At 45.9% G+C, this 15,879-nt stretch overlaps 1 protein-coding gene across 1 annotated transcript in view; it reads left to right on the top strand.

Moving 5' to 3' along the window:
* The window catches only part of CACNA1G (calcium voltage-gated channel subunit alpha1 G), a 230,784-nt gene that overhangs the window by 92,048 nt on the left and 122,857 nt on the right, over positions 1-15,879 (top strand). Inside the window, exons 19-24 of the mRNA XM_019542480.1 lie at positions 185-369; positions 7,915-8,041; positions 11,198-11,323; positions 11,963-12,052; positions 12,772-12,964; positions 15,787-15,837. Of these exons, the coding sequence (XP_019398025.1) occupies positions 185-369; positions 7,915-8,041; positions 11,198-11,323; positions 11,963-12,052; positions 12,772-12,964; positions 15,787-15,837 (772 nt within the window). The remainder of the gene's footprint in view (positions 1-184; positions 370-7,914; positions 8,042-11,197; positions 11,324-11,962; positions 12,053-12,771; positions 12,965-15,786; positions 15,838-15,879) is intronic.

Raw genomic sequence — 15,879 nt, 5'->3', positions numbered from 1 at the left:
AAGTTATTTTTACAATCCTTGCAGTATAACACTTAACAAAATTGTCTAATTAGGTTTCTATACTGGGTAGCAAATGGACTCGCAGTCATGGATCTGTAAATAATGCATTAGCTGTAGGCTGCCAACTGGAGGAAACATATTGGGTGTATTAGTCATAACTTTTTGCAATTTGCTCTCTGGGCAGGTGGTGGCACTAGGTTTGTGCTTTGGGGAGAAGGCTTACTTGAAAAGCAGCTGGAATGTGCTCGACGGGGTGCTCGTTCTCATCTCTGTCATTGACATCTTGGTTTCAATGGTATCAGACAGCAGCACTAAAATCCTCGGGATGCTGAGGGTCTTGAGACTCCTGCGAACACTCAGGCCATTAAGGTAAGTAGCAGGTGAGGGCTAAGTAAGATGGTAAAGGGGCTGCAAGCCTGGAGGTGCCATCAGTGCCCCAAGTCTGCCACATCAAGGAAGAGAAATGTTTTCAGAAACATAATGGAATAGACCAGCGAGAAAGGAAACAAAGAAATTGTCCAGCGGTCTTGCCCTCCAGCTCTGTGCGACCTGTCGTCAGCTCTACATCAGACTCCCAGGCTGATTCTGCGAAGCCAGGGCCATCCACAGGTCCTGCTGGAGCCCAGGGGAGCTCCAGGTGCTGAGTGCATTGTCAGGAGCAGGCCTCACTGTGGTAGCAAACTGATCAATGCCTCCTTTGCTCATTAAAACACACATCCCCTGCTATTTGTGCTCTCATTTGCTCTGTGCAAAGTGCTTCTTAACAGCTCCTTCTCCCTCTTCCTTCAGGCAATCAATGGCTTTTGTAACAAAGGGGAACATTAGTAGCAGGTGGCAGCTAATTTTTAAAGATTTGGAGACCAAACTGTTGCTTAACCTGAAATGTGATGATGATTTTTTTTTCCCTCCAAATCCCCCGTTAATTCTTCTCGTGTACTAATTATCTGAATTACCAGTCGAGATCAGAGCTGTGGTCTCTCCAAACAAGGTTTTCCATTTCTTACCAAGGCTAGCATAAGAGGCTTCAAGGATGGAGCAATAAACCCTGTAATGGTCAAGTGCGCGGCAGTCGACCCTAAATGAGAGCTTTATCCTGACCTCGGACAGTTAGTGTTTGACTTGCGCCCTGAAGCACGAGGGTTTATACTCTTACCATGTGCGATATCCTAGCTAATGCAATCCCGGTTGTCCTTGTTGTGTAGTAACTTCGAACAGATCATTGTCGCAACCTCCTTGCAAGCGGGTTGTGTCTTATTTCTCCTTCTGCTGCTGTTTTGCTGTAAGGCAGAACGCGTCTTTCATAGTAAGAAAAATGGGGCCCTGCTTCTGGCTCGGATTTTGATCCCTGCCTGCAACATGAACAACAAACATGATTATAAACGGTCGTGACCTCTTCTAAAACGTCTAGTAAGACAGGCTTCATCTATATCGTGCGCAAAGCCCCTGTTGGGCATTAGGTTTTTGGATTTTGAGCGGTGCTAGTTAGCTTTGATTGGACAGGTAGGTCACCTGATAGGTCTCTGTTCCCTGATTTGGATAGTCAGAAGGGCTAGACTCAGGTTTCCAAGGTGAATCTCTGCGATTAACAATTCAGACTTTGTTCTCCGCAAACGTCCCCCAGTGCTGCCGGGGAATTCTTTGTCTGGGAACAGTCCCACCAGGATATGCGTTTGCTAGCCTATTCGCAGAGGGCCAGTGGCAAGGGGACATAAATTTGCGTGAAACCAGATGCATTCACAGCCCAGGTTGGCAGCCTTGGGGCTTGCAGACTCCAGCGGGCGGAGGTCATAAAGAAGTGTCAGCGCCTCGTGATCACCCGGCCCTGCTTGTATTGCTAAATGGGAAGGAGGGTGCAGGGAAGTCTCACAATATGGAAAAGGAAATCTCGATATTGAAAAGATTAAGCTGTTAGCTTCAGGGTTAGAGCATATGTGCAGAGGAAATTGAGTCTAATACCTACCCGGCTCTTTCCTTGCCTCTGTCATTTTCATATGTACGAAGAACACGTACAAGGTAATTGAGATTTCCTTAGGTAAAATAATTATCCTTCTCATTTTAGTTTGAACTGCTGGTTCCCCTCCCTCCAGTCCCAGAGCATTTTTATAAATACCCAGGGAGAGTCTGTAGCTAAGGGTCAGTCTGACGAGCATCAGGGTCTCAATTAACTGGGTTCTTATTCTGCAAACTGTAAGGCAACTGCATGAGAGTGATCCCAGGGAAGTCAGTGGCACTCTCTGCATGAGGAAAAGCTACCAGCCTGCAAGGGCATCTGTGGCTTTCTCCTTGGCGTGTGCTGCGTTTCCTTGTCTGCACACCCGGATGTTTGAGATTGACTTGACTGCGTGCAACTCTTGAGAGCACAAAGGAAACATGAACAAGCCAGCAATTGAGGCCTTCTCTAAATGTGTTTGCAATCAGGTCTGTCCCTCCGTAATTAGATTTGTAGGCAATAAAAGAGCTGCCATTGAACCAGGGACTTTTCAGTAAGTCATAAATCTCTGGCCGGGGAAATCCATATGCACTTACGGTGATGCATGTATGGACACAACTGTCCATGCCCTCCCCTGCCTATTTGTTTTCTCGTGTGGGAGCACAGTTGGTTTTGCATTTTGGAGCCCCACCATTCACAGTGGTCCTGTGTTTACAGGAGAGGTGGGCAAAATGCAGCCCGGGGGCTGGATGCAGCCCAACAGGCCATTTGTATCCGGCCCATGGGGCCCCTAAAAACATTAGAAAATTAATATTTATCTGCCCCTGGCTACCTATCATACAGCCCTTGATGGCTTGCCAAAGATCTGTAAACAGCCCTCTTCCCGAAATAATTGCCCACCCCTGGTTTACAAGTACAACTGGGCGTATGACTTGGGCTCGGCTTTTTCTGAATGGCTCGGTAGCTCTTATTGATTAGGGAATTAGCCTCAACTGAAATGGGACTGGCAGCCACTCCAGAATAGATAAGTGTAAGTAATGCATTAAGCCATGAACACTTGGCTCAGGACTTAAATAATATCTATGATCTCTGCCCTTGGCGGGGAATTTCTACCCTAGGTTCTCGGTGCCTGCTCTTCGAATATGACTGTATGATAGGGATTCGAGCTAATGCCTAGGTCCCTGTCAGTGAGCTGCTGGCTGCTGCCATTTGGACTGGGCTGTAGGTGTTCGGGGCAGGACTCCAAGAATGATTACGGGAGAAGCAACAGGAGGAAAATGCCTGCGAGAAGCCCTGGCGGTACACCTGTCTTCTGAGGACTGTTAAGATTTGGTATAGGAAGGCTTTTTGTGATGTTTGCTTTGGCTCGTGGCAGTTTGCTGCTTCTAAAGGCTTTGCTGATTCTTTTTCTGTAGAAAGGCCCCGCTTCCTTTCATAGCTCACTCAGCTTTTTTGAGAAAAACACAAAGCAACGATTTTCTAGTGCATCTGACCAGGGCTGTGTGCTGCGTGCGTCAGTGTATTGGCACGCGCCTGTGTCTGATCTGCACGTGTGGAATAGTGTGGTCACAATTCCATGTGTCCATGATTGATTAGCAGGCCCCAAACTGAGTGCAGAAGTATTTGAGTCTTGCTCGATGCTCAGAGCACTGCAAATGTCTTCACGAAGAAGTGACACAGACATTTCCATGCCCCTGTCTGATGTTTCAGCCATTCGGAGAATAGCTTATTCGATGACATTCCTTCCTAACGCATTCAACCTGCTGGTGTTGGGATCAAGCGCTACAGCTTAAGGTACGAGAGAAATCAAAATTAAAAATGTGTTCAGAATTAATTTGGACAGACTTCAACACTCTCTTACTTTTCGTCAGAGCTTTGGCTTCGGCTTCCAAAGCAGATGGATAAATTATTCACTCTTCATACCGTCGCAGTATGAAATAGTCATTCCATAGACACTTTCCTCTTTATCATATTATCACCTTTTGCTATTTTTTTTTTTCCCCTACCCGTGGAGGAAAGTCTGCATTCACATTGAATTGTCACTTCTTTATACCAGGGCTCTGATCAGACTAGCAAGCTTAAAGTTAGTAAATGTGTTCCAGCAGAGATGAGATTGACAGCGGTTTTGGAGTGTCTGCACACTTGGAGTTTCAAAGCACTATGACTGCTGAGGCCAGCAGAAGCAGGAGGAACTCGGGGGATTAGCATTTTTTCATGCTGGAAAAAACTTCTATAACTTCAATTTCCCCATTTGTCATATGCTTAATGTAGACTGAAACTGGCCTCAGTGCAGCCTCAGAAGGCTACCACACCGGAACCAGCTGGCTCACTCTGCCCTACAGTTGCAGAGCCATAGGTCAGATAACGTGGGCTTGCAGGCAGTACTATCAGCAGGATCTCGGACAATATTGATGGGCTGCTGGGGTGGTTAATGTTGACACATTGAAGCTGACAGTAAGAGCTCAGAAAAGCTGAGGCTGCTTTAGTTTGCTCTTCATTTTAGGGCCTTATCTCGCTCTCTTTGAAGTCAGCGGGAGTCCTCCTGTTGACTGGAAAGCTGTCAACTCAAACTGGATCGGTCAGGTGAAGCTAGGAGGACAGTGAAGTTTTTCATTATTGAGGATTACCTTTTTTTTCCCCCTGTTGAAAATCTTCAGAGTCTTTTCTGTCAGCCTGGAAAGAAACATTAGAGAAGGTGCTATGCAGGCTGCCTCCTCTTACCGCTGGATTATGGTTTTTGACCAGTTGTCTGATGGAGCAGAGATGTGCAAGAATCCAAGCACCCTAAATTTTTTAACCCATCTTTCCCATCATGTGCCCTTTGCCACTTAGGTCAGATTTCCCAAAATAAGACCCTGGAGGCTGGCTTTTCTTTTTGTGACTTCCCTCCGAGACCTTGGACTTGTCCCTTTGTCCTTGTAGGTGTCAGGTTCCCTTCTGTCACGCAGGAATAGTAGGGCTGTTGTGAGGACAAATATGCCAGTATTTGTAAAGTGCTCAGGTCGTATTAGTGTGTGGGAGAAAGTTGAACCAAGTGCATCAGCACGAACCTTCCTAGTAATGTGCCTAAGCCCTGCCCAGGATGGGTTTCAACCTCTGTGACCCATGCAGGGCTTGACTCGTCTGCTGAGACTTTCAGCTTAGGTGCCAGGTGAGACAGTGTTTGTGATATGGCCCCTTGCCCACTAGAAATGGGACTGAGTTTCACAGGCAACCTGAGTTGTCCTCGGAAAGAAACGATTCTTTTGTCTCCGCTCCACGCTTGATTGGACTCTGAAGTGTGTCTACATGCAATGACTGCAGCATAGCATAGACCAAGCCAAGTTGCCTTTTCAAGTCACTCGCGTAGATACAGGTGACAGTCTAGCCGGCATAACGTGGAGCATCTTGTAGGTTAATTTATCTCAGGCAGTTTTGCAGCCCTCTCTGAGCTCCAGGCAGGCAGAGCTATGCTGCTGCCAGCGCAGCTTGTTCACAGCTAGCTCGGGTAGCAGCCGCAGCAGTGATGGCAGAGCAGAAGTCCACTGAGCCTTACAAGTGAAAGATGCCATAAGTGTTTGCCATTTCCTGAACCTCCCCCTCTTATGCAAGGAGATCTGAGCAGACAGGAAGTCAGAGAATCCAGCAAGTAACCAGAACAGCTACCTGAGAAAGCGAGCCAGGTTGGGAAGCAGACGCATCTGCCTTTTGTGTGTTGTTGGTAGAAGAATGGATAAAAATAATAGCGCCATCTGTTTTGTTTTTAAAAGGGTAATTGACAACCTACCCTTGACATTTCGAGTAAATATTTAACCAGAAAGAGGGAAATATTTTTTAAGGTTTTCAGGATACAGTTTAAAACCAACCGTTCCGAAAGGAAACGAAGCCGTCGTTTTATGCGTGAGCACTGAGCGCTGCAGTTTGCTCGCTCTGTAGGCACAAAGGCACTCGAGGGACTCTCCGAACTTTCGGAGAGCGCAGCGTCTGGGCTCTTATGCACAGCATTAAAGCCAAACAGCACTGTCATGTGTACCCTGCGGGGGGGGAGGGCATAGTTGGGCAGAGAGGGAGATTAGTGGGCATTTTTGCTTCCTAATGGCATCACTTGGTGTGTGCACACTTTGCAGCATCCATGTCAGCTGCTTGGCGCTAAGGACTCAATTTACAAAGTGAATCAGATTTCATAGATTTCATAGACACTCGGGCTGGAAGGGACCTCGGAAGATCATCGAGTCCAGCCCCCCGCCCAAAGGGCAGGAAGTCAGCTGGGGTCGTAGGATCCCAATATCTAGCACCCATTGATTTCAATGGGAATTAAGCACCTAACCTGTTAGGGTGCTACTTTATATTCCACTAGGCATCTTTAGGTGCTGAATACTGTGGTCAGTCTGACCCCAAATGACTCAGTGGTTTTTATAATGTGCATAACAGTCCTTGGACTAAGGTCCTCAATGAAGTGGCACAAATCCATCCTCAACTGTGGTTTTTCCTGCCTGTTTCTGTCTGGCTATTGATTGCTTGTGTATTCACCACCCCCCCCCCATTCCCACCCCTCCTTCAGCCGGCCCCCACCCTACAGAATAATCTAATCTACAGTTATGAAATCCTGCGCAGTGCTAGAGAGGTTCTCTCATTATGAAGCTAATTGATTATTGCCCGGCTAGTGAAACTCTGGGCTAAACAACAGGAATGATTGAATATGTGCTGTCACAGAATAGGGTGGAATGGGTCTAAAACGACAGAGGTAGGAAGCGGAGCAGCTGGGGAGTCCATGCTAGGGCCAGTCCTGTTCAGACCTAGCCATGGGTCACAGCCCTTCAAGATGACACAGGCATTCGTCAGTCCGCCCAGCACCCCTGTGCACTAGGCAGTTATAAATGTTGCTATCCTCATTTCACAGATGGAGACAAAGGTAGGGAGATCATGTCTTGTTGAAGCCAGGATTAAAGCTCAGAAAAATCTGGCACCTAACCTGATACTCGCATCCCTCGGTTCATACTGCATACGGAAGTTCGTACATTCGTGGATGGCCTAAAACTAAAGCTGGCTTAAAAGAGAGGTGGGATCTGGACTGGAGCTGAGGTGACTTGTTTAATTACAGACCAGTGGTTTTCCACCTTTTTTCACTTGTGGACCCCCTTGGAAACAAGAAGTGGAGGTGTTGGACCTCTTTGAATTTAAGTATGGCCGTTTACATGAAAAACTAGGCTTCTGATTCATCATAATCATCTTTCGTGGACCTCTTAGAAACAGTCTGCGGACCACAGGTTGAAAACTATGGTTAGGGTTATAGATAAATAGAAGGCAGTAAAGCTTGAGGGACTGGCTGGAAATTATATCCTAACTGCCTATGTGCTAGATAGAAGATGGAGATTAGGAAATGGATCAGGCAGTGACAGCAGGTTAGATTAAAACAATCATTTCCTCTTCTGGCATCAGTGAAGAGGCCAGCGGGACCACAGCTGATGCCTGGGATTGGAATCTGGTGCCAAATCTGTTTGTAAGAAAATGCAAGAACTGAGAGCTTTGCAAAATGGTCAGGTAGGAAACAAAAGACTTGCTCGGGCAGGGTGGAGGGGAGGGTGCTATACAGGCAGAAGTTACTAAAATTAGATCTGCCTTCCTTTTGGTGATTCACAAGGGCAGGTTTGGTGTATGTAACTCGGTGCTAGAAAGAAGCAGGGGGACGCCTCTTGATTTTCCTTTCCGTGGCTCTGACCCAAAGCCCGCTGTAGTTACTGGGAGCCTTTATGTGGATTTAAGCAGGTTTGGAGCTGGCTGTAAGTACATGACTAGCTTCTTGCTCTCTCCATATACAAGTTCCTCCAGCCTCTCTGAGGGGTCTCCTCTTCCATAGCTGCTTGTACTTCTTGGGTTTGGGCCACTCATTTGAAACAGCTGTTCTTCTTGTGCTTTTACTTCTGTGCCTTGTGTCACATGGAAGGTTTCAGGTGAGCTTTCCAAAGATGGGGTTAACTGGCTTTTCTATCCATTTGCCCCCCAAGGGTCATTAGTCGTGCGCAAGGACTGAAGCTCGTGGTGGAAACTCTGATGTCATCCCTTAAACCCATTGGGAACATTGTGGTCATCTGCTGTGCCTTCTTCATCATCTTTGGGATCTTAGGAGTCCAGGTGGGTTTCCTACAGGACTCTGTGCTGTTCACGAAAAGCCAGAAACAGTGGCAAACTCCCCCAAAACAATGAATATCTTGCACCAAAGTGCACTGGAGGAGTTTCCAGGGGCCAACTAAATGGGAGATGTCACTGAGGTCATTTCTGTGACTGAAATGTCTTGAAAAGTGCAAATCTCGCATCATTGCAGCCTTGTCCATGGTGAGATATTGTTGCAGCCCTGTCCAACCCACAGTGAAAAATGCTCAAGTCCCAAACACGACGCTCCACACATGTGCACCTCTTGTTCTACCTGGAGTGGCAGTGAGTGTGGAGGGGTTCTGCCTCTTCCCGGATCTGTCCAAGTTTCTCTCTGCCTCTGAAGATGCACGTCCCTTTTTTGAATCCATAACTTCTGCATAGTTTCCAATCTGCTATCTATCTAATTTGTGAGGATGACAGGGACCCAAAGGCTGGTATAACTGTGCGTCCAACATGCAAGCAGCAGGGCAACATTTTTCCATGGCTTAGTGAATGACCCCAGTGCTGGCTACTACATTAATCTAGGCATGGCCGCGCTTCCTCCCCTAGGAACCACCTACCAAAACCTTTACCGATTAAAGGAATTGACGGAAGGGCACCACCAGGATCTGATCAGTGACACCCCCATACTTCTCATTTTGTAATAATAGCTCGCTAATCAGCTGAAAGGAAGAAATCCCATTTGTTGAATATTTCAGCGTAAACACCACCTTTTTTTGATTTGTCCAAGCCAATTTAGAAATTGGCTCATAGTAGGACATAACAGTGTTATATGACTGTGTTATTTAAATAATTTTAAAAACGTAGTGTTTGAAATAGAGGAAATACCACCCCCACCATAACCATTTCAGGAACGAGACTGGCTTAGCCCTGCAGTATAACAGCATCTATCTATTACACTAAACTGGACCATAAAAGTAAGCATATCCCATAAAACAAAATAATATCAGGATTTATGATGACAACACTTGCACTGAGCTCTTTGAATTTCCTTTCCATTAATTGTGATCATTTTTTCCCCAATGGCTCTGCCCGTCTCACAATACGTTGTCACAATTATTGAAACATTTCCAGCACTAGATAGAAGCATTAGGACTGATCCTGCAGGGGACTGAAATCCCAGTGACATCCGTGCAAGGTCTGCGTACCAAAGATCTGCAAGATTAAAGCCATAACTTATGGAAAAGGAAACCTGTGGATTACTCTGCATCATCACGGTGTGGGGTTTTTTTTCCCTACGTAAATAGAAAATGGAGATCAAAACTGTGGTTCTGAGCTTATGTTATTAGGGCCCAGTCATCTATTATACAATGGTGGCTTTCTTAAAAAAGACTGTTTATTTAATTCAGTACTCTGCTGCCTAGAGACACCAGCTGAGAATGGGACTTCACTGCACTAGACACTGTTCATATGCATAATAATACACAGGCCCTGCTCCAACAGCTTATAGCTGACATAGATGAGACCAAACAAACCCTGGGAGGAGAAACAGAAACACTGGGAACTGAAGTGATTTGTCTAAGATCACACAGGAGCTACTTGCAAGAGCCTGGAATCAAACCCAGATCTCCTGAACCCTATTGCTATGTGATTCCCACTGGGCACCAACACTGTTGTAATTATATGACTGTACATTATGACAAGGTGTATGGTAGCATGCGGGTGGTCACTTATTTACCAAGGGTAGGAATGGGATAATTGGTAAAACCTGGCACCTCTGATTTGCACAAGTGCTGAGAATTTGCAACTCTAATTGAACTTAGTGGGAACAGCCAGTGCTCAGCAGTTTTGCAAATTGGGCCCTTTCAGTTTTGAATCCAGTTTGTAGCTGTGTAACTGTGCCCATCTGAATAGTATTATGACCCTGCTTATGAAGATATTATATTCATGGGCAATATATTAAAAGCAGTGTTCACCTTCCTACTTAATTTAGAAAATCTATCTCTATAGAAGGCAGACTGTGGGGATACTTAGGCTTCCCAGATATAAACATTTTGTGCTTATAGGAGAGGCTTATTAGCTCTGAGAAGCAGCATCCCTGTCCTTCTAGTGACAAGCATGCTGCTGCTGCTTTTGCTTTTCCTGCACGGCTGGACTAGAACCACAGAGCATAAAGGGTCGGCATCTCTCTTCAGCTATCCAGATTGTGTTTAAAGAGCCTGGAGAACAGGGTGCCCTGCCACAAGAAAGCAGTGAGAGTTAATGTCAATAGTTTCTGTCACTCAGCAGAACAGACTTTCCTTTATGTCTCACAGCCTCCAATGCCAGCCATTCGACTACCATCAATCACCAAGTCCCAAGCAGTAATCATGCACTGCTGGTTTTTGTTCTGCTGTGCACAAAGTGACAAGTCTAGAATTAAGCACTTGGGGGCCTGATGCTTCCCTCGCCAGTGTAAATTGGGAGTAATTGCTTGGGAGCCCATGGCTTTTTGCCAGAAGAAGCGAGATCAGGATCAAGCACCCAGGAACAATGGGATCCAATTCGTTAGCTCTGCAAAAGGGACTATTAGCAGAGGCTCCTCTACAGATTGCACTTCCAGCGCTGTCTAATGATTGATGGAGAGCAGCACGCAGCCACCAAAAGCTGCTGGATTGACAGTCCCAAAGGCAAAAGTCTCACTGATCCACCAAACAGGTCCATCACAGCAGCAGGGAAGCTAGCCCTCCACCATTTCCTACTCTGACCTATGAGGACAAGAGCCAGACATCATCTCTTGTGGCAGACGGCGCTAGCTGAAGGACGCCACACTCCTTTCTCAGAAACTACTAGACAGTCGCGGCATGATGTTAGCTGTTAGCCAGGGCAGCTGGATTGGGACCAGTGACCTAGAAGGAAAAGGCTCTGGATCCCAGCGCACCGACCCACACAACTGTGCAGGGAAGCCTCTAAGTTAGGTACCGAAAATTCAATTAGACCAGGCGTTCAAGCTGCTTCTCCTTCGATACTTTTGAACTATATTGCCAATGTGGTTGTGCACGTTTCTTGCCTCAGGTGCCCTAAGATCACAAGGCTTTTGCCTTTTGTTCTTGGTCCGATCCATGTGGGCTGCGCAGAGTGTCCCAAGAGAAATGTCTGTTCCCCAAGGGCGTTGTGGGGCCTCCTGTTTCCTCTTATTCTTTGTTTGTTTTGCAGCTTTTCAAAGGGAAGTTTTTTGTCTGCCAGGGGGAGGATACCAGAAACATTACAAACAAATCGGACTGCGCAGAAGCCAGCTACAAATGGGTCCGGCACAAGTATAATTTTGATAATCTCGGCCAGGTATTAATGGAATGGTAATCTGCTTCTTTGCTCCTTTGCCTCCTTGATTTAAAAACCTATGTATAATTTCCCACAGGATTTTCTTGCAGAGAATTTAGCAGCCACTATAAATATCCAGTTCGCACAAACACATCCTGCATTTGTAAATCCCAGTTGCCGTGTGCATGCAATTCCTTTTGGAATCAAACAAGCATGTGCGGCTTCATGGAGCATCTAATTGCTTCACTGCTACATAACAAACTCAATGTATCCAGCAGTAGCACTTGTCTAATGTGGCTGGACGCTCTGTACTCAGTGCCACCTAACATCTCATCCATTTACAACAGCCACTGGAACACATCCTTAATTTAGCAGCATGGTAGGGACTAATTAGTAGTGAGCAGTGGAAACCCAGGGGGGGTGAATGAAGCTGCCTTTGTGCCTGGCTTTGTGGTTTTCAAATTAGCCCTTGTTCCTAGACCAGGATCTGACATTCATAGTTTTTGCTGCCAGGAAACCTTGAACATCAAAGTTTCCTGGTTTTGGCAAGGTGATGCGACTCTTAAAATAGGGAAGGAGAAAGAAAATGTTACAGGTAAAGAGAAAGTATCTGCTCTGCATTTTTCCCACTGCACCTAACTTTTCTCCTTGCATTTATAGGCCCTGATGTCTCTGTTTGTTCTGGCCTCCAAAGACGGGTGGGTGGACATCATGTACGATGGCCTAGATGCTGTTGGAGTTGACCAGCAGGTATATTTTCTCAGTTAACTGCTGTTAAAAATAAATTCCTGAAGAGGCCACAGGACGCCCTTTGTTTTCCCAAGTTGGTAGTCTTCGAAAGCCATGACCACAGTGCAGTTTGGGTCTAGATTTCATTTTTACCATCATTTTTTCATTTGTATCATAGAGAATGCATGGCAAGGAGTGAAATAAATTTGAGCCCATCTACTAACCATACTTCAGGGCGAAACCCTGCCATGAAAGAACTGCAAATAGGTCTTTGCACCCACAGGCTGTGCTTGCAGTCGTGTTCTCCAGAGCTATAACACAGGGAGCAATACCAAACTGATTGGTGGGGGGGTGTTGCGAGCCCAGCTGCTTCTTGAGCACCTCAAGAGAAAAGCACTGCTTTGGGTATGTGCAGGGTAGTATGATTGAGACAGTTGTATAGGATGCTGCTGGCCCGTTCCTTGGTCAGACTAGTTTATGAGATTCCAGTAGTCCAGTGACTAGTTATTTTTTGGGTGCCCAGTTTGAACTTTGTGAAGGAAGGGCTCTGATGGGCAGGCAGTCCCTTTTGGGCCTGTAGAGCATCTTATTTTCTACCCACTTTGAAAAAGCAGGCCTTACTACTCCAACTACCCACTCTGGTTTGTCTATCCTCTGCTCATCGTGATTCCATGGGCATTTCTCTCTCTCTCTCTCCCTCTCCCCTTCTCTCCCTTTCTCTCCCTCGCTCAATCCTGTAGCCGGTCATGAACTATAACCCTTGGATGCTCCTCTACTTCATCTCCTTCCTGCTGATTGTGGCTTTCTTCGTCCTCAATATGTTCGTGGGTGTCGTGGTGGAGAACTTTCACAAGTGTCGGCAGCATCAGGAGGAGGAAGAAGCCAAGAGACGCGAGGAAAAGAGGCTTCGCCGGCTGGAGAAAAAGAGAAGGAGTAAGGAGAAACAGATGGCTGGTCGGTAGTCTTTCCACATCTTTCTGAGTCCTGCTTGACCTTTGACTCAATTCCCTATCTCCCTGCCTAGCATCCAGTGATCATTCTCCCCCCAAAAGCATGTCCAGCTACAAAATCTGCATGAAGGAAATAGTGCCATTGTAGGCTGAGCAAGGAGCCCTGGAAACTTTTTTTTTTTTTTAGTGGCTGCATGATTTGCAACAACCTTTCTGCAGGAGGTTATTTAAGAAATAAAGCAGATCCATAGCTTCTTCGATAGCCGAGGCTTAGTACTACACAAATAGTGACAGCTGCAAAGATCAACAGTGCCAGACCGTGCCATCAATCTTCCAAGTCTCGAGCACTGTTGCTGATAACTGGATTCACTATTTGGTTTATTACAGCCTTGTAATGCCAGAGCGACGTTACCTGTCCCATTTATCAAGTAGGTTTATTTATTGGCAAAGTAGCGCCAGTGCTATTCAAGGATGTAATAAAGTAACGGAGCTGTCCCATTCTAGAAACGCTTAAAAAAAAAAAAAAAAGAACCCCTTATAGGTACTTGCTTGAGAAATACAGATTTAAAAAAAAAACAACCCCAAAAGTTCAAGAAGATAAATTAACCCGACAAAACATCATTGATGTGAATTGAATCAAATAACAGAGCTTGACGCAGAAACTTGCAGCTGTCTTAAAACATTTTAAGCCCTAGTTTTGCTATATTGATGAGAGCAAATGAGGCCTATGCACGCTGTCACAAATCTCAAAAGACTGATCTTTTTCCTTTTACTTGAGTTTTTGTTTGGTTGAAAAAGCAGGTAATGCCATTCAGGTCAGAGGTCACAGGTCAGAGGTACTCTTCCCCATCTTGCATGCTTTCTATTCTGGTTGAACCTTTTCAAATACCTGTGTTCTTCATGGTCTCACTCCTCTTACCCTTGTCATTCAGTCTCCTTGCCCCTAGTCTCCATTTCTCTTTTCACATTTCTTCTCTATCTTGGGCAGACACCAGTACTGTTGAAGCGTCTGTCTCTGATTGGGTGCCTGTTCTGAAAGCCAGTAATATTAAGTGTTTGCTTTTCTTTCTTTTAACAGTCTGAATGGTTTATAAATGGTGTGATGAGGTTAAGTATATGACCGCAGCACAAACGTGCAGCTGACTGAAGCCTCCAATTAGAAAGCACTTGAGCATGCAGATCCATCCCTTTTCAGCCCCGCACTTTAGCACATTAAAGCATATACTTGATCCCCCCTGAAGTTAGTAGGACTTGACACACGAAGTGCACTCGTGTTTTCCCATGCGCGGTGCCTTCCCAAAGTAAGGCCAAGACCCCAGCCTTACAGTCAGAGCTGCCTGGGTACAGTCCCATTCCCATGTCTGCATTGATTTCACTGCAGGAGCTGGGCCTAGGGAGGGAACATTGTGGGCGCATTATGGGATCCATAATTCCTGCTCAGACCATTGGGTCTACCAAAGGAGAGACATTGCCTCGAATCCTTCCTAAGTCTTACAAGATTGTCAGTACTATGGAGTTACCGTCACGGTGGAGGCCTGTTTAGTAAGACCCATACCCGTGCACTTTACTGCTGAACGTCAAATAAATGGGGTGCAGCTGATGCGGTGGAGGCTAATATTCCTCCAAATAATTTGCCTAGAAAGCAGCTTAGGTTGGTTCGAGTTCCCAAACACAATTACTGACTGAGTTCAGATTCTTTGGAAAATGCAGTTACATGTTGCATGCAAATGTCCCTGATTAAAAATGGTCTTGGAAACCATATGTTTTAAAATTTCCTTAGGCCAAAAGGAAAGTTGAGATCATTAATAATCTTATTTATAATACTAAAAGAAACCAAATGGGTAGAAGACATGAGGATGGGCACTTTCCTGGTGGGAGAGAATCCCAAGATATCATTAGACATGTGGCTCTTGCATTCAGCTCTGTCAAGTGTTAATTAAAGAGGCAATAAACCAGGGAGGAACCGAACATTGCTGAATACCAAACACTCAGCGAAGCTTTGTTGGAGAAAGACACGAGCCCCTCCAAAGCCTTTTGGAACCGAGATTTTTCTCAATTCCCGCTCAAAAAAAAATGTGGTTTTTCGATTGGCTTTTGCACTTGATGACAAATAGCTGTCGTTGCCTTGCATTTAATTATGCGATTGTAACCAGCCCACCGTTTCCAGATTAAGGCCTCAAGTCTGCTGTTCCTTGCAGGAGGGAAATTCTGTGGCAGCCAGTCACCAAGTGCCAAATTTGATTTATGATTTTTTTTTTTTCCTAGGCAGCCATGGGTGCTTAACTGACCATGTGACCATTTTTAATCAGAGTCTATTTACATATTAGTACCTGCACTTCTTCTCAAAGCCATGGGGGCCTAATAACATAGTGATTACAAGGCAAATACGGCATCCATCTGAGTAACATGGGCAGCGCTCTGCCAGGGTGAAATCCTACAGCTCACTCAAACCCAGTTTTGGGGGCCAAGAGGTGCACAGGCCTTGTGCTAGGGTGAATTTCACCCACGGAAAACTCCTGTCATTTAAATCAATGCAATCTTACTGATTCCCACTGGGGTTGCACTGGTATAAACTGGAAGAGCTTCTGGCTCTCCATTTAATCCCACTGGTTTGGCATGGGTGGAGATCGAATACCCGACTCTAGCGCCCGGAAGGATAGCCAGGACCATACGTTGCAAGGCGTGCCCGCGCCAGAACCGGCGCCGAGCTGACTAGTGGAAGCGAGAAATGTAGAAACTGCGGAAGGGGAATGAAAATCTTGTTGCGTGTCCTGCCGGATGATTAATATCATTTCATTCTTTTAGATCTAATGCTGGATGATGTAATAATGGAGAGCTCAGCCAGTGCAGTGCAAGGTACTGGGAAGTCTTAACGTCGCGTCTCACTTGAATGGCGGT

The sequence above is a fragment of the Crocodylus porosus genome, unplaced genomic scaffold (genome assembly GCF_001723895.1).
Source record: "Crocodylus porosus isolate Cpor-Errol unplaced genomic scaffold, CroPor_comp1, whole genome shotgun sequence".
Classification (NCBI taxonomy): domain Eukaryota; kingdom Metazoa; phylum Chordata; order Crocodylia; family Crocodylidae; genus Crocodylus; species Crocodylus porosus.
Note: the sequence above shows the minus strand (reverse complement) of the source record. Positions and strands in the feature narration are given on the sequence as shown.